This window comes from Rhinatrema bivittatum, chromosome 8, assembly GCF_901001135.1.
Source record: "Rhinatrema bivittatum chromosome 8, aRhiBiv1.1, whole genome shotgun sequence".
Lineage (NCBI taxonomy): Eukaryota > Metazoa > Chordata > Amphibia > Gymnophiona > Rhinatrematidae > Rhinatrema > Rhinatrema bivittatum.
The window spans coordinates 14,446,153-14,468,990 of record NC_042622.1 but is presented as its reverse complement, the minus strand read 5'-3'; the positions used below and the strand labels follow the sequence as shown (position 1 = coordinate 14,468,990).

General features: G+C 46.8%; 1 protein-coding gene across 1 annotated transcript in view; it reads right to left on the bottom strand.

Annotated features, from left to right (window-relative positions):
• TAF4 (TATA-box binding protein associated factor 4) overlaps positions 1-22,838 on the bottom strand; it is a 151,722-nt gene that overhangs the window by 35,682 nt on the left and 93,202 nt on the right. Inside the window, exons 9-10 of the mRNA XM_029612659.1 lie at positions 22,330-22,477; positions 2,122-2,236 (exon numbers count right to left, since the gene is read on the bottom strand). Coding sequence (XP_029468519.1) covers positions 2,122-2,236; positions 22,330-22,477 — 263 coding nt within the window. The remainder of the gene's footprint in view (positions 1-2,121; positions 2,237-22,329; positions 22,478-22,838) is intronic.

The window sequence follows — 22,838 nt, the reverse complement described above, 5'->3', positions numbered from 1 at the left end:
ACTTTAAAGAGGAACTTTAGAGAGTATATTCAACACAACATTTAGCTGGTTAAGTCCCACTAGTTGGTTAACTTTAATCAGCTAACTTTCTGCTAGCCACACGACTGAATATTGACTGTATAATTTATATAAGATCTGTACAAGGATAAGCACACCACAAAAAAGTGTCTCCAGGCCTGTGACTGGATTAACACTTAAAGGTCTGTTTCCAAATTCCAACTATCCATTCTAAAACACAGAAACGTGATAGCAGAAAGAGACCATATGGCCCATATAAGTCTGGTTTATCTAGCCCTTACAATTTCCATCACTCCCTCAGAGATCCCCTGTATTTATCCCATGCTTGCCTCCATCATCTCTTCTGGGAGGCCGTTCCACACGTCCACCACCCTCTCTGTAAAGAAACGCTTCCTAAGATTACTTCTGAGTCTGCCCCCTTTCACCCTCACCCCTTGACCTCTCGTTCTAGAGCCTCCTTTCCATTAAAAGAGGCTCCCCTCCTATGCAGGCAGACCTTTGAGGTATTTAAATCTCCCCTATCTCACCTTTGCTCTAGGTGTGCATGTTTAGATCTTTAAGTCTATCCCCATATGCTTTGGAACGAAGACCACGGACTCCATCCCGATTATATCTTTTTGAAAGCTTGCTCTCCATAATTAAGATAATAATTTGAAGCCACCTCCAGGAAAATTTTAAAAACTTGCTCCTTGGGTCAAGAGCTGTTTATGCACTGAAAACACCTGCTAAAATTGCCCCCGCACTGGTCGTAACGCAGCAGAGGAGGAGTGTGGGGAGGGTCAGGGGAGGGAGAGAATGCACGGAGCTTTATTCTCAGAGGTTTGGACCCTCTTCAAAACAATGTTCCAAGGGCTTTCAAAACCGCTCCCAGAAAAGCTTCTAAAGGAAAGAGGGAGTAAAACTATTTACTTTGAGTGTCTGCTGTAATTCAACCACCTAAAAATCCACCATTACTTGACTCAGCCCAGCTTGGAAACGGGGGCCATAGAACACACTCCAGTTTGCTGTCCACCCTACAAATGTTTAGGAGACAAATACAACCAAGGCCCCCAATCTCCTGTTGCAGTATGTTTACATAAATGTACATAATGTGCACAAAAAGTCAATGTTATTGAAAATGCAGCTTAGATGTGTTTCTCTTTTGAAAGAGTAGGTTCCTCCGGGCTTCCAGCTCAGTCTGAATCAGGCTGCAGGCCAGCACCATGAGTCCACATTCACACGACCCAGGGATTTCCCGTTTTATATTCCCCTTATAACTTACAGTCCTCAGGTCGGCAGCTACGCACCAGGCCAGATTGGGACGGGGACTCCCTCACTTCAGGAGCTGTACAGGCAACATTAGGAGAACCGAGCCAACAAACACCCCAGGACCTAGCACTGCCAGGGAGCCTCCGGCCTGGGCAGCTCATCCTTACCTTCAAATATTTTATTCAGTCAAAGAGGGTTTGTTTTTTAACTTTTGTTGCACAAGTCGGAATTACTACAGTCTTTTCTTCCTGCTTTGCTCTCATTTCTCCCTTTCTTCTCTTTTACTCCACCCAACCTGATCTTCTCTTCCATGGGGGGGTCATTTTATTCTTCCTGCCCCTGCGGCCCCGGTGCCAGCTTTCCCTTTCCGTCCTTCTACTGATCCCAAATCCCATGAGCGGCTGCCACCTCCATCACTTTCCAGTCGCCCGCTCTCCACCCAGCTGCCAGACTCATCCTCTCTCCATCCCACCCAGACAGAAACCAATCTCCAGCCCTCCCCCAGCACGCACTACTGTGAGGGCATTGAATGCACCAGAGGGCATGCAATTGCCAATGCTGACAGAGGGGACGTTAGGAACCCAGAGGAAAGATTCTGTGGCCAAAGGACAATTACACAATTCTGGAAGAACGGATTATAAACCACTGGCAGCAGATTAGAGCGAGACAGACCGAGCCAGGGGAAAACAAGGAAATGGCGCCTTGCGCTCGCACCCCAGGGTATCCTGGACTCCTCCTTTACGCAGGGTAAGAGATCTCATTTCAGGCACAGCAGAGTGAAGGTTTTTCAGGAAGGAAAGGAGCTGGTTCTTGCTGCAGCCCCTGCCGTTGGAGGGTGAAAGCTTTGTTCCTTACCTAAAAGAACCGCCCCCCGGCTCTTTTAGCTTATTCCTCTGCACAGCGGCTACTTGTGCTGAGACGGCAGAAAGCGCTTTGGTTCCAGGTAACACTGCAGGTTTTACCACCGGGACTGTAACAAAAACCAAACCAGACAATGGGTATCTGACAAGAACACCAAATTGGCTTAAACTGTCTCTAACATGCAATTACATGGCACTTCGAGGAGTCCCCGATCATTCATTTGAGGGGAGCTTTCAAACTGTGTGCAGGAGCGTAAAGTCTGGGGCCACTTTTTACTTGCACTTCAATTTTCAAAAGGAAAAAAAAAAATCATTTCCCTTTGAAAATTGGATCCGACCTGCACGGGCCCTTTTTCCAGGAAACTTCCACACGTATGTGCAGAACTGTGTGTGCGCATGCACCTAAGTGCTGACCCCTCTATCTGTATGTAAAAGCACATGCGCACTTCTGCACACAGAGGACAGGCAATTTTCAAAGGCCCCATTCCCAGGCGTAAAGCACTGTTTCACCTTTGAAAATGGATCCAACAGGCCAGGAGTAGCACTGCAGTGCCTCCAGTAGCTTTGATGCACTGACGAGCCAGGGCCTGCTGCGGGGAGGGAGGGAGGGCTGTCTGGCAGGGAGGATACACAAGACCACCTTGGGTAATTTTTGTTTTAACTTGGATCCTCCCTCATGAAGAACCAGCAAAACAAAGCAGGAACCACCATCGGAGAGGAATACTGACTGAGCTGGCGTGCTAGAGGCAATGAGAATGAGTGTGGCTAAATTTTGGCAAGTGATCTTTCAAATCTGACAAATTCCACCTCATTTTAGCATTACGTGTGAATAAATTCCTCCCACACCCCCATAGAGAAACTGTAAAAAACAAAACAAAACAAAAAAACAAAAACAAAAACCAACCATGCCCCAATATCAAAACACCCCCAGATAATCCGTGTGGGTAAACTTTTATAAATGGCACACGTGACCCGCAAATCTTCCAGCAGGAGATTTTTCCAGCCTGCATGCTGAGAAGTGAAACTGCCAGCAGCCACTGCTCACATGGAAGATCTAAAAAAAATCACAGCCACAGATGTCGGAGATTTTAAGAAGAATTAACACAACTTAAAAATGATTTAGACCCGGGTTCTGGAAGATGTTGCGGTGGCCCTAGAATTAAGTTAGATAAAAACTTAAAGCAGCTCATAGATCATGTCACTGACTTGGAATCTCAGTCTAAAAGAAATAATATCCCAGGAAAGTAAGAAAAAGGAGGAGATGTCATGAAACGAGGGAAAGGCATGCAGATTCCTGACCACAGGCTGAGGCAGCTAAAGAAGATGTGGAGAGAGCAGCGAGGGACAAAGGTCACCTTATATGGAAGGGGCAAATCTCTTCCTTTCTATAAGACCTGGCACGTGAAATAAGAAAAGAGCAACATTTTATGGCCGCAAAAAGGGCTCTTCTGAACAATGCAGTCAAAACACGTTGGGGGCTTGCCACCGGTCTTGCTGAGATTTTAGTGAAGATCCCTCCAAGTTTTTGTATTACAGGGGAAGCACTGGTGGCCCCTGTGGAAGAACTCAACTAAATGCGAAGGATACCTGATCTACGGGACCGAATGGTTTTCCTGAAATACTTTCAGATCTGATGGATATCTGTATAGCTACTGAAAGGGAAAGGAGGAGAAAAGTTATAAGTATAATCCTAAAGGCTCTGAAAATATTCAAATTCCCTGTGAAGATGCAACTTAGGATGTTCTGATAACACACACAAGGGAGGTGCATCCTGGAATCAAAAGCCTGCATGGAAAAGGAGTTAAGGACATCTTGACCAGAGATGAAGGTTTACTAACATTTCACTGTAAAGTTGTGCCATTAATAAATAGAGCAAGTTGTCAATAAAGCAGAGTTGCTTACCTGTAACAGGTGTTCTCCTAGGACAGCAGGATGTTAGTCCTCACACTTGAGTGACATCATCAGATGGAGCCCGGCATGGAAAACTTTTGTCAAAGTTTCTAGGAACTTTGACAGACACAAAGAGCATGCCCACCATCCACACGTCCACGCAGGGTCCCTCTTCAGTCTTATAATATAGAATTTGCGAAAAATAAAGCAACAAACCTAAAGAAAGCCAACTCCAAGGGATGGCAGGCAGGTTTCGTGAGGACTAACATCCTGCTGTCCTTGGAGAACATCTGTTACATGTAAATAACTCAGCTTTCTCCAAGGACAAGCAGGATGGTAATCCTCACACGTGGGTGAATACCAAGCTGCAGGCTGCTCCCAACATAGGCAGCATTAAACAGGTGCAAATGTGCACAACAACTAGAGCTGCTAGAACATGGGGAGCAGGCATGCCCCCAAAGAAAGGACCCCAAAGTAGGAAGACTTGGGTTTTTATGGCTGAAACTGATTACAAATGACTATCACGTGATCCATCTTTATCCAAACAATGATGAGGGGCGAAGGTGTGGAGAGAACTCCAGGTCTCTGCCCTGCAGATCTCGTGAAGAGGCACCGCAAGCAAATGAGCTGCCGAAGCTGACATGGCTCGAATCGAATGAACCTTGACTTGGCCCTCAAGTTGCAATCCCACTTGTGCATTGCAGAAAGAAATAGGCCAGGGCCCTTTTACAATCCAGGGTATGCAGTTTGCGCTCATCCTAGTGTGAGAGTGGGGCCTTGGAAAAAAGAGGGGCATGACAATAGATTGATTGAGATGGAACTCCATGACCACCTTTGGAAGGATCTTCGGATGTGTACACAAAACCTCCTTATCATGAAAAAATGTGGTATAAGGTGGATATGACACCAAAGCCAGAAGCTCACTGACCCTGTGCACTGAGGTGACCGCCACCAAGAAGATGACCTTCTAAGATAGATACTTCAGGTCGCAAGATCTCAGGGGCTCAAATGGTGCCCTCATGAGATGGGTCAAGACCACATTGAGGTCCCAGGAGACTGCTGGGGGCCATATCAGAGGCTTAAGCTGCAGCAAACCTTGCATAAAATGCCCTACAAGCAGATGGGTGGAAATGGAGGTGACAACCATCACCTGATATTTATTTATTTAGTGTTTTAAAGTTTTATATACCGTCGTTCAGTATTGCCATCACAATGGTTTACAATTTTGTCATTTGGTTAACATGGTTAGTGCTTTTTTTATAGGCAGAGTGTTCAATTAGTGGGGTGGGTTAGCTCAAGTGATATATTTGGGGTGGTGTTAGATAGGGTGAAGGAGAAGATTAAATAACAAAATTAGTAGGAAAAAAGCAATATAACGTTAAAATTCCAACGGTGACAAGTTATGAGAGTAGAACATGTTATTAGGAAACAGTAGGATAAACAGTATAACGTTGAATTTACAGGAGTGACCAGGGTATAAGTATAGAGCATGACTTCTAATATTGGTATAGTCTTTTAGCATGACACTTTGTGGTCTTTCAGTATGGTGTGTAGGAGGGGGATGTTAGTGGCGGTGTGAGTCTTGGTAGGCTTTGGTGAACAGCCAGGTTTCCAGTTCTTTCTTGAAGGTTTTCTGGCTGGGTTGTAGTCTTAGTTCCGTCGGTAGCGTGTTCCATAGTTGGGGGCTTGCGAGGGAAATGGCACGGTCATATACTGATGTCAGTTGTGTGGCTCGTCGGGGGGGGGGGGGGGGGGGGGGGAGGGGGGGGGATGGGGGACTGCCAGGAATCCTTTGTTGGCAGAACGAAGGTTTCTGTGTGGTTTGATCACTTCGCTTAGCCAGTCGGTTCGTTCCTCATGTATGTGTTTGTGTACAATGGTTAATATTTTGTAGTCAATTCGGTATTTTATTGGAAGCCAGTGTAGAGATGTAAGAATTGGGGTTACGTGTTCGTGTTTTTTGGTTCCTGTGAGTAGTCTTGCTGCTGAGTTTTGAAGAATTTGGAGGGGGCGGATGGCGGACAGAGGTAGCCAGAGTAGTAGAGAGTTTCAGTAGTCGAGAATGTAGAGAATGAGTAGTTGTAATACTGTTCTGAAGTCCTCTTAGGTTAGGAAGGGTTTTATGCATCTCAGGGTTAGTAGTTTTAGGTATCCTTCTTTAATTTTTGTTGTGATGTGATTTTTAAAAGATAGTTCGCTGTCTAAGATGACTCCAAGATTACGTGCATGTGAGATCGGGAGATTGCGGTTATTTGATTCTCTATTAGGGGTGGTGGAGGTGTTGATCTAATTTTTCTATCAAGGATTAGTATTTCTGTTTTTTCAATGTTTATTACGAGTTTCAATTTAGTTAACATGCTCCGATAGCACTAATGTGAACTCTCAGAGGTGGTCTTCAAGCCAGCCTTGGAGAGGGGCAACAGGTAGTCCAAAAGCCTTGGTATGGCACATGAGAATGGGTCCAAACCATTCCCCTCACACCAAGCCGAGAACCTCTTCCACTTCCCAGCGGGATTGGAAGACGTGAGAACAGGTCCTGCAGAAGAGGGAACCAGATTTGTCGTCAAAAAGATGCAATCAGGATCATGATGCCTTGGTCCTGATGAAGTTTTTGGAGTGTCTTCGAGACTAGTGGCAGTGGAGGATAAGCGTACAGGAGGCCAGGGCCCCAGTGGCGCGAGAAAGCATCAGCCACTGACCCCTCACCTGCTCTGACCAGGGAGAAGAACCGATCCACTTTCTTGTTGTCCAGGGAAGCGAACAGATCTACGTTCAGGGTTCCCCATAGGTGGAAAATGTGGTTCGCGACCTCCTGTTTCAGGGAACAATTGTGGGGCTGGATGTTCCGACTCAATTAATCTGCCAGGATGTTGTCCATTCTGGGAGGTAAACGCCTCGGAGAAAAATGCCCTGTGAGAGAGCCCAAGACAAAATCTGCACTGCTTCCTGACAGAGTATGAATGATCCCGTCCCCCCTGTTTGTTCAAGTACCACATTGCCACTTGATTGTCATTTTGAACCAGGACTACCTTGTTGGTCAAGTGATCTCAGAATGCCCATAGGGTGTATTGGATCGCCCGGAGCTCCAGGAAGTTTATCTGAAGATATTGCTCCTGCACAGTCCAGTAACCCTGGGTACTGAGGCCCGCAACGTGGTCCCCTCAACCCGTGTGAGACGCATCTGTGGTGAGAACAATCTGGGGTTGAGTGACCCGGAAAGGCATCCCCCTCTCCACTTTGGACACAGTCTCCCACCATATAAGGGATTGTCGAAGTGGAGTGGTGACCAAGATGAGAGCCCGAAGATCCTGGGTTGCTTGGCATCACTGAGAGTGCAAGGTCCACTGCGCCCTGCACATGTGAACCGTTGCCGCCATATGCCTCAAAAGGTGCAGAATCTGTTGTGTTGAGACCTGAGGACAGAACGAGATTACCCTCACCAGAGAAATGAGGGTTAGCACTCATCAGTTCCGGAGCAAGAAAGCCTTCCTCTAGACAGTATCGAACCTGGCTCCAATGAAGTTCAACTGTAGCGATAGCTGAAGGTGGGATTTCAGGAAGTTGATTAGAAATGCCAGGCCCTCCAGAACACATATGGGGGACTGCAATGCTCCCTGCCTGGAGTTGCTCTTGATGAGCCAATTTTCGAGGTAGGGGAAGACATGTACCTGTTGTCTCCTGAGATAAGCCCCCACCACCGCCAGGCATTTTTGTGAAGATGTGGGGAGCCAATGCAAGGCTGAAGTGCAGCACCCGATACTGATAGTGTTCCCCCTTCTACCATGAAGTGAAGATACTTCAGATGTCCCAGAGAAATGGGAATATGGGCGTACGTGTCTGAGATCGAGGGAGCAGAGCCAGTCCCCAGCCCTGAGAAGAGGGATCAGAGTTCCCAACGAGACCTTCTCGCCTACCTTCTGTGACACAGAAGGTAGGCGCCGTCCACGAGTAGGAACATTATCAACATGACACTGGAGAACTAACAGATATCGAGTACCTGTTTAGGACACAGCACAACCCCCCCCGTAGCCCCTGAAGCAGGCACAAGAGTGCCGAAACATGGCCCATGTCGGGCAGGCAGACGCGATCCCTGCGAGAAGCAATTGAGACGGATGTCCTGATAAGTATTGACAAACAAGTAGCGGGTCGCCTCATAAAACGGGGAGATAAGGGGATCTTTTTAGATAAAAAAGTAAAAGACAAAATAGAAAATCTACATTGAATTTTGGATAATAAAGATTAATAGACGGGGCTAAAAAGAAGGACACCCATAAAATTGGCTGTCCTTGAACAATAGCCACCGTACATAAGTAATACCAGGACACAAGCATCCCTTGTATTGGTATATGTTATAGAATTAATTGCATCAGTAGAATGGGTTCTTCCTAGTGTTTGGGTAATTGCCAGTTCTTGTGGCCTGGTTTTGGCCTCTGTTGGAAACAGGATGCTGGGCTTGATGGACCCTTGGTCTGACCCAGCATGGCAATTTCTTATGTAAAAGTGTAAATAACCGATTCACATCTACTCGTTCAAGTCCTCTCATGATCTTAAACACCTCTATCATATCCTCCCTCAACCATCTCTTCTCCAAGCTGGACAGCCCTAACCTTTTCAGCCTTTCCTCAGAGGGTAGCTGTTCCATTCCCTTTATCATTTTGGTTGCCCTTCTCCGTACCTTCTCCATCGCAACTATATATTTTTTGAGATGCGGCGACCAGAATTATACACAGTATTCAAGATGCGGTCTCACCATGGAGTGATAGATGCATTATGACATTTTCCGTTTTATTAACCATTCCCTTCCTAATAATTCCTAACATTGTTTGCTTTTTTGACTGCTGCAGCACACTGAGCCGACGATTTCAAAGTATTATCCATTATGATGCCTAGATCTTTTTCCTGGATCTCCTAATATGGAACCTAACATCATGTAACTACAGCAAGGGTTATTTTTCCCTATATGCAACACTTTGCACTTGTCCACATTAAATTTCATCTGCCATTTGGATGCCCAATCTTCCAGTCTTGCAAGGTCCTCTTGTAATGTATCACAATCCACTTGTGATTTAACTACTCTGAATAATTTTGTATCATCTGCAAATTTGATTACCTCACTCATCGTATTTATAAATATATTGAAAAGCACCAGTCCAAGTACAGATCCCTGAGGCACTCCACTGTTTACCCTTTTCCACTGAGAAAATTGACCATTTAATCCTACTCTCTGTTTCCTGTTTTTTAACCAGTTTGTAATCCACAAAAGGACATCGCCTCCTATCCCATGACTTTTTAGTTTTCTTAGAAGTCTCTCATGAGCTTCTTTGTCAAACATCTTCTGAAAATCCAAATACACTACATCTACCGGTTCACCTTTATCCAAACGTTTATTAACCCCCTCAAAAAAATGAAGCAGATTTGTTAGGCAAGACTTGCCTTAGGTAAATCCATGCTGTGTTCCATTAAACCATGTCTTTATATATGCTCTGTGATTTTGATCTTTAGGATAGTTTCCACTATTTTTACCAGTACTGAAATCAGGCTCAGAGACACCTGAGCAGAAGCCCCCAATGGGGTTTTGTGCTGAGACCCCCCGACGGTCTCAGGGGCATCGATGGAACCGGTGTAGGCAACGAAGGCACCGGTGGGACCTGGGGATACATTGGTATCAATGGCCCCATAGGCATTGGGAGTGCCGGGGGGGGGGGGGGGGAGAATCGGTGGCTCTGATGGCATCAGGCCCAAAGGCCCCAGGAGGGCTAGCACCGGTTGGGATGCTTTGCGTGGCAGGGGGCACCATTGGCCCAACGGACCTTCCTCATCAGAGGAATCACTCACCGGGATAGGCCCCAGTGGCGGTCACATTGACCATCCCCTTGATGACGAAGGGATTCGGGGCACTGGGGCCGGCTGCACTGGTAAGACATCGAGCAGCATTTCAGCCACTCCAACAAAAGGCACAAGCACAGATGGAGCCGGCTCCTGTGGTGGTGGCGGTCCCGGTGGAACCAGAGGTTCGATGCCCTGCATGGCTCGGCCGATCGCCAGCTGCACAGGTCTCTCCAACTCCTCTTCAAGGCTGCCAAGGACAGGACAGCTTGAGGAGGAGGAGGCGGCAAAATCTGATCACCCATGGAACCGTGGGGGGTAAACTTACCCTATCACCAGGGTTCCTCGGGCTGTTCCAAGAGCACAAAGTCCTCAGCCTGGGACTTGCTTCAGGGGAGGCACCGGATCTCGTCTGTGCTTTCCCATGGTCCGACGCCTGTGACGATGAGTACCGGTGACCGTTTTTCCTGGACCTTTCCCAGTGTTCAGCCCAGTCCTTCCCCGGAGCCGAGGGAGATGGTGAGGAACCCAACCTGGAATAAGAGGACATCAATCTTGGACAGTCCCTCGCCCCTAATTCCAGACCAGGAGCCAGTAGCGAAGGGGAAACCAAGAGGATCGTGACCAGATGTCCTTATCCTTTGGTGTCAAAGTTCCGGACACAGATGACGGTTCTGATTTCTTGGTGCCGAATAATTTCTCCATTTTATCCAGGCACACCTGACAACCCTTGGGAGTCATCTGGGCACAAAGGTCACAGCCACAGACATCATGCAACGCCCCCAGGCACAGGACACAGACCTCATGGAAGCCAGTGATGGAAATAGTCCAGGGGGCACTGGGGGCCAACAGCGGAAGCTGGATGATGCCATAGGAAAAAACATGGCGCGTGGTCGATGCTTGGCGGTCACCGGGAAGCAACACCGTCAGTAAATCGACCTCAGACTACAAAGAAACTTACCATAGACCGAGAAAAAACCCCGAAAAAATGCAGAGGGACCCGACGAGACTTGAAAAGAAAAGGAAGCTAGCTTTCCACAGCAAAAAATCATGAGCTCCACAGCTGTGAGGCTTCAGCTTTGCGGAAAAAGCGAAACTAAAGAGGGACCCTACGTGGACACGTGGATAGTGGCATGCTGGCATGACAAACATTTTCCGTGCCAGGCTCCATTGATGTCACCCATGTTCGAGGACTACCATCCTGCTTGTCCTTGGAGAAAAGTGAAGATATTTCTCTCTGATGTTTAGTTACTGTGAAAGAGGGTTAAAGATAGCAATGGTTGAGATGGGAAAGGGAGACTGAAGTCACTTCACTGAAGATAATAGGGAGAGGATCGGGAGGGAAATACCAATATCTATTTCTCTTCTGCCCCTATTTCATAACATCGTAATCTGGGCACCCTTACTAAGCTTTTTCTTCCAGTTTTATTTTTTGGGGGAGCCGAATAAGATCCAATGTATAGACTTAATAGCTAAACCTAAATATAGTTTAAAGTTTTGTGATGAACAGACCTACATTCTGAATGGTTTCTCTAAATGTTAAGGTACTAATATTCTCTGAACACCTTTGACAGCAGGAACTAAAAATGGAGTTAGACAAGTTTTTTTAGTGGTTATGCTCATCCATAAAGGGCTGCCTACGATAACACAACATCCGAACTGGCCTAGAAGACTGCAAAGTTGTGCTTCACTTACAGGAGTTTCAGATGTAATTATTTCACACTATAAATACACGTCTGACACAAATTCAGAAAAAAGAAAATGGTATATACTACTTGCACTATACCATGCTGCAACATCTGGCCACACTTATCACAAGATCCCAGAATCACCCAGATGGGAGAAACATCCAATACAAGGGGATCATACTCATGCTCCTCCACTAATGAAACGTATATTATTCATGCAGAAAACATGAAAAAGCGTGCTACACTGGTGAGCCAGGAGAAACATTAAAGGCAAGAGTCAATTCACAAAGGAAAGGAAGACCAGGCCGACAGCTCCACGGGATGGGGGGTACTTTTTGGAAGCAGACCACTGCACCAATGACCCAAAATCAGATTAAGGTCCCAAGAAGGGGCCGGAGGACGTAGTGGAGGCTTGATGTGGAGCAAGCCCTTCAAAAAACGTGTTACAAGGGGTTGTACTGATAAAGGGACGTCCCCGACACCTTTATGGAAAGTGGCTACCGCACTGACATGCATTCTGATGGAAGATGTCTTAAGACCTGACTCTGACAGATGCTAGAGATAGTCCAGAAACTTTGGGATTGGACAGGAGAAGGGGTCAAGGGACTGAGAAGAGCAACATGACGTGAACCTTTTCCATTTGTAAGAGTAAGATTTTCTCGTGGAAGGCTTCCATGAAGCAATCAAGACACGGGAAACTGGATCTGAAAGGTTAAGTGGCTGAAGGATTAACTTTTCAACATCCATGCCGTCAGAACAAGGCTTGAAGATTGGGATGGTGTAGGCACCCGTCGTTTTGAGTGATCAGAAGCGGGTCCTGTCCCAAGGGAATGTGCCTGCGGATGGAGAGATCCTGTAATATTGGAAACCACATTTGGTGTGGCCAGTGAGGTGCTATCAGGATCATGGTTCCCCTGTCCTGACGTAACTTCACAAGAGTCTTCGAGAGAAGAGGAAGTGGAGGGAATGCATAGAGCAGACTGGTTGCCCATGAGAGGGAAAATGCGTCTCTAGGCTGAGAGTGTTTCCTGCGGATGAGAGAGCAGTAGTTCTCCACTTTGCAGTTATGAGGAGACGCAAAGAGGTCTATCCGAGGATATCCCCATTGTTGGAAGATGGAGTTCGCTATCGAGGGGTTGAGAGACCATTCGTGCGGTTGAAAGACGCGACTCAGCTTGTCTGCCAGCACATTGTCCACTCCCGGCCAGTAGGTGGCCCTGAGGTACATCGAATGGGAGAGGGCTTCCGCCCAAATCTGCGCAGCTTCCCGACACAGAAGGAAGGAGCCCGTGCCTCCCTGCTTGTTGATGTACCACATGGCCACCTGGTTGTCCATCTGAATTAGGATGACTTGATTTGAGAGGCGATCCTGAAAAGCCCTTAGAGCATATCTTATTGCTCGAAGGTCCAGGAAATTTATTTGGTGTTTGGCTTCCTCTGGAAACCAAGAGCCTTGTGTCTGCAGATTGGCTATGTGGGCTCCCCACCTGAGGTTGGAAGCGTCGGTGGTGAGAATGATTTGAGGATTCGGAACCTGGAAGGGCAATCCCTGGAGGAGATTGTCTCTCACCTGGTGGAAAAATCAGACCAGACGGAGTGAGTCGGTGACGTGGATAATGGCTGACAGAGGCTGAATAGCTTGAGTCCATTGAGACTTCAGAGTCCAGTGCATGAGCCTCATAGCCAAGCGTGCCATTGGTGTGACATGGACTGAGGACACCATGTGTCCCAGGAGGACGAGAAATTGGCGTGCCGTCGCAGCGTGTTGAGACTGCAGTTGGTGAGCAAGAGACATGAGAGTCAGTGCTCGTTGTTGAGGTAGGAAAGCCTTTGCCTGTAAGGTGTCCAAGTCTGCCCCAATGAACGACAAGGTTTGAGATGGGACTAAGTAGGATTTGTCGTAATTGACGAGAAATCCTAACGAAATTAGAGTGTGTAAGGTTAGATTGAGGGACGACAGAGCAGCTTGCTGAGTGGGAGCCCTGATTAACCAGTCGTCCAGATAGGGGTAGACGTGAACACCTTGCGTCCTGAGAAAGGCTGTGACGACTATGAGGCATTTTGTAAAGACCCGTGGTGCAGACGCTAGGCCGAATGGAAGCAGTCGGACTTGATAGTGCTTGGGGCCTACTAGGAACTTCAGGTACTTGCGATGAGCTGGACTTATCGCGATATGGGTGTATGCGTCCTGGAGGTCCAGAGAGCAGAGACAATCTCCTCTTTGTAGAAGAGATAGAAGCGATCCCAAGGTAACCATCTTGAACTTTTCTCGCTGGAGGTACTTGAGGGCCAGATTTTTTGGGAATTAGGAAGTACCTGTAATAGAACCCTAGGCCTTGCTGAGAGTATGGAACGGGTTCTATTGCTCGACTGGAGAAGGAGGGAGACCTCTTGATCCAGAAGAATGGAGTGATCGGATGTTCTCCACGTCCATAGAGGTGGGGAGTCCGGTGGCAGGGCGAGAAAGTTCAGATGGTAATCCTGAGCAATGATTGCCAACACCCATTGGTCGGATATGATTGAATGCCACAGGTTGTGGAAGTGGCACAGTCGACCTCCCACTTGTATGTGCGACAGAGGAATCTGGCTGCTGCTCTCTAAGTGGAAGTCAAAAACCTGAAGCAGGTCCTGGTTGAGGAGCTGCTTGTGGTTTTTGTTTTCAGGCTTGACGAGACTGTGGTTTTTGATAGGGTCTCGTGGCACGGGATCTCGCTGGTGGCGGGTATGACTTCCTTGGATGGTAGAATGACTTCTTAAGAGTCCTTTCTAAAGGGCTGCTTTGAGGAGAAGTCAGAAGACATCAAGGAGAGCTGTTTTAGGGTCTCATAATGGTCCTTTAATTCTGCCACCGTCTGTTGGATCTGTTCGCCAAACAGGTTATCTCCCACACAAGGTAGGTTGGAAAACTGGTCTTGCACTTCTGGGTGAATGTCAGAAGACTTGAGCCAGGCCCACCATCTTGCCAAAATAGCAGCTGCAGACACTCTGGTAGAGGTGTCAAAAATGTCATAAGCTTTTCTAATCTCATGCTTGTCTGCCTCAAACCCTTTGTTTACAAGGGTTTGTAATTGTTCTTGGAATTGCTGAGGCAGGGAGTCTGAGAAGTCCTGCATCTGCTTAAAAATGGCCCTGATATATTGGGTCATATAAAGCTGATAGGAGGCAATTCGGGAGATGAGCATGGCCCCTTGGAATACTCGGCGACCAGTGTTGTCTAGGAATTTCTGTTCCTTTCCAGGAGGAACAGACAAGTGAGGTTTTGACCTTTTTGCCCTTTTTTGTGCAGACTCTACCACGACCGAGTGGTGATCAAACTGTGACTTCTGAAAACCTGGGGCTGACTGTACTAAATAAGTAGTGTCAGCCTTCCTGTGTACTGGAGCAACTGTTCCAGGATTTTCCCAGTTTTTCTTGAGAAGATCAAGAAGGACCTGATGGATGGGAATAGAGGTTATTACTTTGGGGGCATCCAGGAATTGGAGCAACTCCATCATCTGGTGCCTATCATCCCGTTCAGTCTGTAAATGAAAAGGAACCAATTCAGCCATTTCCTTCACAAAATTTATAAATGAGAGGTCCTCTGGAGGAGAATGCTTTCTACTCTCAGTGGGTGAAGGTGGTGAAGGTAAGTCATCGGTGTCTGATGAGGTATCATCTCCCCAGGTATCATAAGGATCAACACCCTTCCCTCTAGGAAGTAGAGGGGAACAGGGTGGTTGGGTACCTGAAAGTCCCGGTCTAGGTACCGAAGGAATCGGAGGAATTATCAGAGGCACAGATGATGGCATTGAGGGCACCGGTACAGGCATCGAGGGCATCGATGGATGACTCGGTGGTGCCGACGGACGTATCGGCACCAATGTACGGGTCGGTGGCAAGGGACGTATAAGCATCGATGGCTGAGGCAGAACTCCGGATGGAGGAATGCGGAACAGTGTTTCTCCTCCTGATGATGCTGTCAGTGGGAAGGGCATCGGAGCCATCGGAGACCCGGGATCCATCAATGGAAAGGCAGCCATTAGGGCTTCCATCCTGGATAACAGCGGTGCCAGCACTGCCGGAATCGGGTCGATGAGCAGTTCCACAGTCGGTGCTGGTGTCAGTGCCGGAGGAACCTGAAGACGTTGCATCGCCTTGTCGATGGCCTCCTGAACCATCCCGGTCCAGTTCTTCTCGGAGACCTGGAGCAAGCAGCCCCGGCTCTGGAACAGAAGAAGGAGGCAGAGGCTTAGCCGGAGGGACCACCGTTAAAGGCGGAGACACGGCTCCCGATTCCCGATCGGGTGAGGGTTGCCTCGGAGACCTGGTCGCAGGAATGGTCGGTGCCTTTCCTGGATGGGGCTTCTTCGACTGCGGCTCGGACGATGGCGAGGTCGATGATTTCGCTCCCTCAATGGTCCGAGTCTTATGGTGTCGATGGCGATGCGTCTCCCTGCGATCCCCTCGATCCTGAGGGGGAGTAGAGGGTGTCAATGGCCGAGAAGTCGCCAATGTCGGTCGGTCACCGGTCGGTGGTCGATGCTGGCGCGAAGTCGACGGTGCCGGTTCTGACAATGTCGATGCAAAGGACGGAGTCGAGGTTTGAGCACGGAAGAGAAGTTCCATCTTCTCCATTCTGGCCTTGCGACCCTTCGGTGTCATTAGGGCACATTTGGTGCAGGTTAAGACATCGTGCTTGCGTCCTAAACACATTGTACAGACTTTATGGGGGTCTGTGATAGACATGGTGCGAGTACAGTCTGGGCACCGACAGAACCCCGACGCCATGGCCATGGAAAAAAATCGAGCCGTGGTATGGTCGACGGCCAGTAGGCCGCGAGGGCCAAACTCGACTGTGATCGACGGGAGACGGGTAAAAACTTACCGGAGTACCGCGGACTGAGAAAAGTTAGAGGAGGGATCCCTGTAGAGCAATTTAACTTTTAGTAATTCCGTGAGGAAAATTCCTGTCAGGAATCTCTTCAGAGCTCCTTTACCGCGAGGCTACTGCTGCGCGGAAAAAAGAAGACTGAAGGGGGACCCCTGCTGGCTGCAGGGTTGGTGCCATGCTGGGCATGCCTAGTAGGGGCCAGTCAAAGTTCTGGAAACTTTGACAGAAGTTTTCCGTGATTGGGCTCCATCCTGATGATGTCACCCATATGTGAGGACTACCATCCTGCTTGTCCTGTGAGAAAGATCTATACACAATTTTTATGGCAAGGGATGCATCTGAGGATTAAAAGCAGTGCAGGCCTGGACCAAAATGAAGGGCATCCAGTGATCAGCGATGGGAGAAAGAACAGAGTTAGCCCCCACAGCTGATGGGATTCTTCATTCTCAGACCACAAGAGCTGGAGCAGGAGGCTACTGCAGCTGCCATTTGTGCTGGGGAGGAGGGGAGGTTGTGAGTGAGAGCGAGCCAGAGGGAGAGAGAGCATATGTGTGTGATAGAGAGAGAGCATGTATGTAATTGAGAGACAGACTGGGTCAGGGGGGTGACTGTGCTGTGTGTGTGTGTGTGTGTGTGTGTGTGTGTGTGTGAAGGGCAGACTGGTCAGGGAGGTGACTGGTGTATGTGTGTGTGTGTGTATGAGAAAGACAGACTGGTCAGGAAGGTGACTGGTGTATGTGAAGGAAAGAGAAAGATTGGTCAGAAGGTGATTGGTATTAGAGAGAGAGAAAGAGAGAGACTGGTTGGGAAGTCACTGGTGTGTAAGAGACAGAGACTGGTCTTGGGGTCTAATTGGTGTGTGTAAGAGAGACTGGTCATGGGCCCTAAGGAAGAGGACTGTGAGGACAGAGCTTCAGCAGCCACTGCTGCTTCTGCTGTGTGCTATTGACCTGCAGGAGGAAGGAGTAGGAGAGTTGCTGGAGAGTGTAAGTAAAGGTGGCTTTTTAAGTTTATTTTTCTTGATTGACTGACATTTTAATTACTGGGTATTATATGATGAGTCTGCTGTTTTGAAATATTTTATTGGTTTTTGGACAATTTTTAATAATTTGTAATTGTTGGATGTTATTTTATCATGTTTTGTAATATTTACTAGTATAGTTTTATAATTATTTCTGTGTGGGGATCTATAGCAGCTTGGCTTATTCTGTTTTCCTACTAGAAGGTATACTGGTGTTTAGGGCCTGATTTAATATTTGTAGTGTTGCCTTTTCATAGATAGGGTAGTTACTGGTTGAGTGTGTTCCATAATACAGGTGTAACGTTGTGCGGATCAGTTTGTGTGCATTATTACAGATCCTGGGAGTATGTTAGGTGCTATATTTCTCTTTCCAATTCTCCAGGTTTGCATTGCATGCAGAGTGACTTTTTGGTTTTCAACTCCAGTTTCTGTCTCCATATTTATATTTTGTGGTCTTTCTGTACTTGGTGGAGGTCAGTTCTGGGTATGTGATTGAGGTGAGGTATTTTACTAGCATGTAGGCATTTGTATCAATCTTATTTGTTGTGTTTTCTCAATAGGACATGCATTGGTGGTAAATTACTGTCTTTTCATAAGGAGGGGTATTGCGTCTGGTAGTAGAGGGAGTTTGTTTTGCTCTTACTGAGATGTCGACAGAACCAGAATATCTTTTTTTGTATGGTGAGTTGTATGGGTAATGCCCTAGTTCTGCTCTGCATCCATTGTTGGGAGTCGAGAGGGTTCCTGTGGATGCAGAGTGCATGTTTACATTTAGCCCCGTGACGATCACATGTTCAGTGTGTCACGCATGTGAGAACCATCTGTCACATGAGTCCCGGCCGAAAAAAGGTTGAGAACCACTGCTCTAGGGGATATTCTTTTTTTGCAGGGGGTAGAGTTAGAAGCTAATCTTGATATGCTAAGAGCAAACAGACAGAACTTAATGTCGCTTTGATTAAGCCCTGCTGGAAAAGGACCTCATCACTGTGCTAGAGACTAGGGATGTGAATCGTTTTTTGATGATTTAAAACAATCGTCAGATATATTTTAAATCGTCAAAAATCGTTAGAGCCGCGATACAATAACAATTCCCCTGATTTATCGTCAAAAAATCGTAAATCGGGGGAGGGCGGGAAAACCGGCACACCAAAAGGTAGCGCCAGCGCCATTTTGAATATTGGCAATACGGCGCGAGTGCAGGAGGTCGCTCCCGGACCCCCGCTGGACTTTTGGCAAGTCTTGTGGGGGTCAGGAGGCCCCCCCAAGCTGGCCAAAAGTCCCTGGGGGTCCAGCGGGGGTCCGGGAGCGATCTCCTGCACTCGTGACGTCGGGTGACAGGAACCAAAATGGCGCCGGCGCTACCTTTGCCCTGTCATATGGTAAGGGCAAAGGGCCACCGGCGCCATTTGTATTAACGCAGCCGTGGCCCGAGAGCGGGAGATCGCGCAGGGACCCCCCCACTGGACCCCAGGTAATTTAAAACATTTTGGGGGGGTTCGGAAGGGTGGGGGATTTGTTTTAAAGGGTCGGGGTGGGTGTTGACCACCAAGCTGTCAACACCTTGGTGGTAGGCCCCGATGGCACTCAGGTGCACTCTGACCAAGTTGGTCTTCAGACCAGCGTCAGAGGTGCAACAAGTAGTCAAGTAACCTCAGAGTGGGACATGAGAACGGATCCAAACCGTGCCGGACCGGGACAGGCGCGAATGCGCATCGCTGCACGCGGAGCACCTGCTGCCATGTGGGATAGTCCTTGCTGGCTCGGTCATGCGCGCCCCAACAGCCACTCTGAGGATGCGGAAGAAAAAAAACTGACACAACACTGCCCCTCCGGTCAAGCGACATCACAACATTAAAAAAAAAAAAAGAGAGACACCAACTTCAAAGATTAAGGACACCTTCCTGAAGCTGGACAGCAGGCTCCGGATGTGCTCCTGGGGGTGAGGGAACTGGCCCCACCAGTTATCTACCCCTGGCGGTGAAAAGGTCCGAGCCATATAAGGGTCCCCCAACCCCCTGCTCATCCACCTCAGGACCAGAAGGGATGGTCCCACCAGGACCTGCCAACCTTCTGGGAAGAAATCCTCTTCTTTCCTTATCCCTCTTTTTTTTTTTTTAAACTAATGTCCAGACTGCAGGTTTTGCACCTCTAACATCTGCTGGAGACAGAGAAATACTGGGGGACTGCAGGTGACGCACTCCAGGTTATGTGGCAGGGTCAGCAAAACTTTGTCTCCATCTGCTGGAAGGGAGGCAAAACCCAGGAGTCTGGACCAACCTGGGTGCGTACAGGGAAAGCGTTTTTTCTGTTGCTTCTCTTCACACGTGTGCTGGTGGATTCTCACTCATTCCTTCTGTTCATTGGATCGTTTGCCAAGTTTAAGGATGGATTTAGAGTCTGGTCATTCGCTTTCAAACTTCAGCACTTTTTGAGTATTTGGGTGCATTGATGTTGTTAACTATTACCTGGGGGCTTATGATGTTTAGCTCTATGAGGATAATTCTATAGGGCCTGCATAGGGTTAAAGTCTATGCACAGAATTTAATCCGAATTTTCAAAAAGGATTTACACACATAAGTCTACTTTGAAAGTTCACAGGCATTCCCGGTATGTGCGCTGAAATTTGGACAGGAAGTTACATCTGCTCTCAGGCAGACTTCCAAAAATCAAAAGCATGCATACAAATCCTCTCCCTGCCCCAACCCTGCCTACTGTGGGTAAAAGCATGCACGAGATCAAGTTTCACATTCACTTACAGAACCCACGGTTTCGTTTTTAAAGAATAATTTACAAACATAAAACAGGATTTTTCTGGGTATAAAGTGCTCTGAAAATCAGGCCCTGGGTGTGAAATCTACTTCTATAAGAGCCAAAATGCCTTCAGCTCTTGGGATGTACAGGCTTGGCATAGTCTGGGTTTCTTATAGATTACCCGATAGGCATGGAGCCCTTTTCTTATTCTTGCATCCAATTTTTCAAGATGTTTATGGGGTTAGTCTACGATTCCAAAGTTGTACGAGTGCAGGGATTATAAGCTGATGGATGGCCAATATCTTACCCATGCTGTTACAGCATTTTTCAATATCAATTTCAGCATTATGTAATACTTTATGCTGATCTTTTTCTTGTAATAATTCCTGCTAGATAGTTGCAGCTTTCTCTATGCTAGATATTTCTATACATGCTCCTGCACAAGTCAGAGACATAATCTCAGTTTTGCTTATTACATTTTATTTATTTTAAAAGATTTATATCCTGCACGAGCCGACCTTTGCATATTTGTTCAGGATAAATGTCATCCTGACATCATCTGAGAAGTTTTTCTACTACTCAGTTGCTCTGCTAGATAAAGTGCAATTCATGTATACATAGGAGGTGAGATGTTATCTGTGGATCATTAGTGTCTCTAGGATTCAGGTTAAAATCCGTACACCAAGGAATTAATGAGCGTGCTCAGCAGATTAAATGCCAGACAAATAAAGTCGTAACAGGGAATCTTCCTGCTGGATCTTGATGGTAGGAATTGACAAATTGTCCAACTTCATAATTCAGATGGCATGGCATGTAGTCTGCCATATTTTTATGGTGAACTTGATGTATTTGATCAGTCCAGAGTTCACTCTCTACATGTCAAGGCAATTTATTATCCAAGAGTGTGAGATGCTATCAAAAGCTTTCTTACAGTCAATGCATGATATACTAGTCTTGACTTTTCTTACTGTCTGGTCATAATGATAATTATTAAACATCAACTGGTCTTTAGCTGCATGTGCTCCTCTTATTGCCCTTCTGTTCTATGTAAAAGATATAATTGTATATTCTATCTGCCTTTCTTATTCCCTACACCAGGGGGCAGTGCTGCATCTAGTACATATGTTTTGGCAGTGCCCTCTCCCCTTACACTGATTTGCAAAGTTTGAAATAAGATGTTTGACTGTGGGTTGAGTGCATTAGGTTATCAATTCATAGGACTCCTGAACTGGGTTTGATGGGCAACTCCCTCCAGACTGTAATAAAACAAAAATGTACACATGGAAGTGATGCTATATTAAAATTATCAGTGTACAGCATGCTATATTAAGAGATTAAAAAACAGTGAATGTAAAGCTTTTTAATATATTATCTAGTATAATTTGGTTCTGTTACTGTTTGATATGATAAACCAATTGTTAGGCAGAGTGAAATGGCCCAACTTTTTTGAATTCAATAACAATGATGAATCTAAAGGGATTTTAACTTAAGAATAAGGTTTCTGATTAATGAAGAAAGCAGAATATGACAAACTGACTAAGGGTGACTAAGGGAGAGACGGTCTGTAGGAGTGCGTTTTAGCGAGGGCAGCGTTGGGCACTTTTGGCTTCTTAAGGAGGTTGTCTGAGAGCGGCACAATTCATAACATTGTGAGGTCATGTTCAAAAGGATTTACATGCAGAAATCCCGGTTTCTGTGCAAAAAACCCCATCTGAAAATCAAGTCAGGGGGCATGAGCATAAAAGTACCCACGAAACACAATTTTGTAGTACTTTTACGAGCATGGCGGCGTCCCAGGCAGGGGGCGGGAGAATATATAGGCAACTCTTTTGCCACAAATTTTCAAAGTGGATTTGTGCACAGGAATCTGCATTGAAAATTCTGGCTACAGCCAGCGGGTATGAAGGACCCAGAGACGTCAGCCTATGCGGAATTGTTTGAAAACTACTCTCCGAGTATGATTTCATGTTTTTATGTATGCAAACAATTCCCAATAAAAAAAAAGTTAAAAAATAAAAGTTCATGCAAAAAAACCCCAAAAACCCCAAATTTGTTCTTCTGTACCCATTACGATACAACTACTCAAACAAAGGCCACATGGATAATCTAAAAGTCTCTGTATGGCGCATTAATACAGTTCTGGCACAGCCATATTACCTGTCTGGAGCTGATTTAGCTGAATTTGTTGAGGAGTTGTGAGCATAATACGATTATGAGGTTGTCTCAGTGCCACCATGGGCGTTTGCGTCAGCGTGACCTGTGGCGGTCTAACCATAGCACCTGCTTTTTGAGCCTGCTGGATAACCTGTGGAAACGGCAGGGGGTGGAACGGTAAATGTATGTTAGAAAGACAATACGCCTCTAAGAAGCTTTCCTTCAACTGCTACATTCTGGCGCGTGAAACTGGATGGCACAAAGACACCGACACAGGTTTCATCACCGTCTGAAAGCCAGTTTGTGGCCTCTGTTCACGTCCCAGTGGGCAGGTGTCCACATCACTGAATCTAACACTGCAGTTTGGAGCTAGTTGCTAACACTGCAGGCAATTATTGTTGTCATTTAGATGTAAAATAAAGGAGACATTTTTTTTTTTATTTTAAATATAATTCAAGAAAGATCTTGGGATAAAAGTAAAAAAAAAAAAACCCCCGAAGGTACTGCTTTTG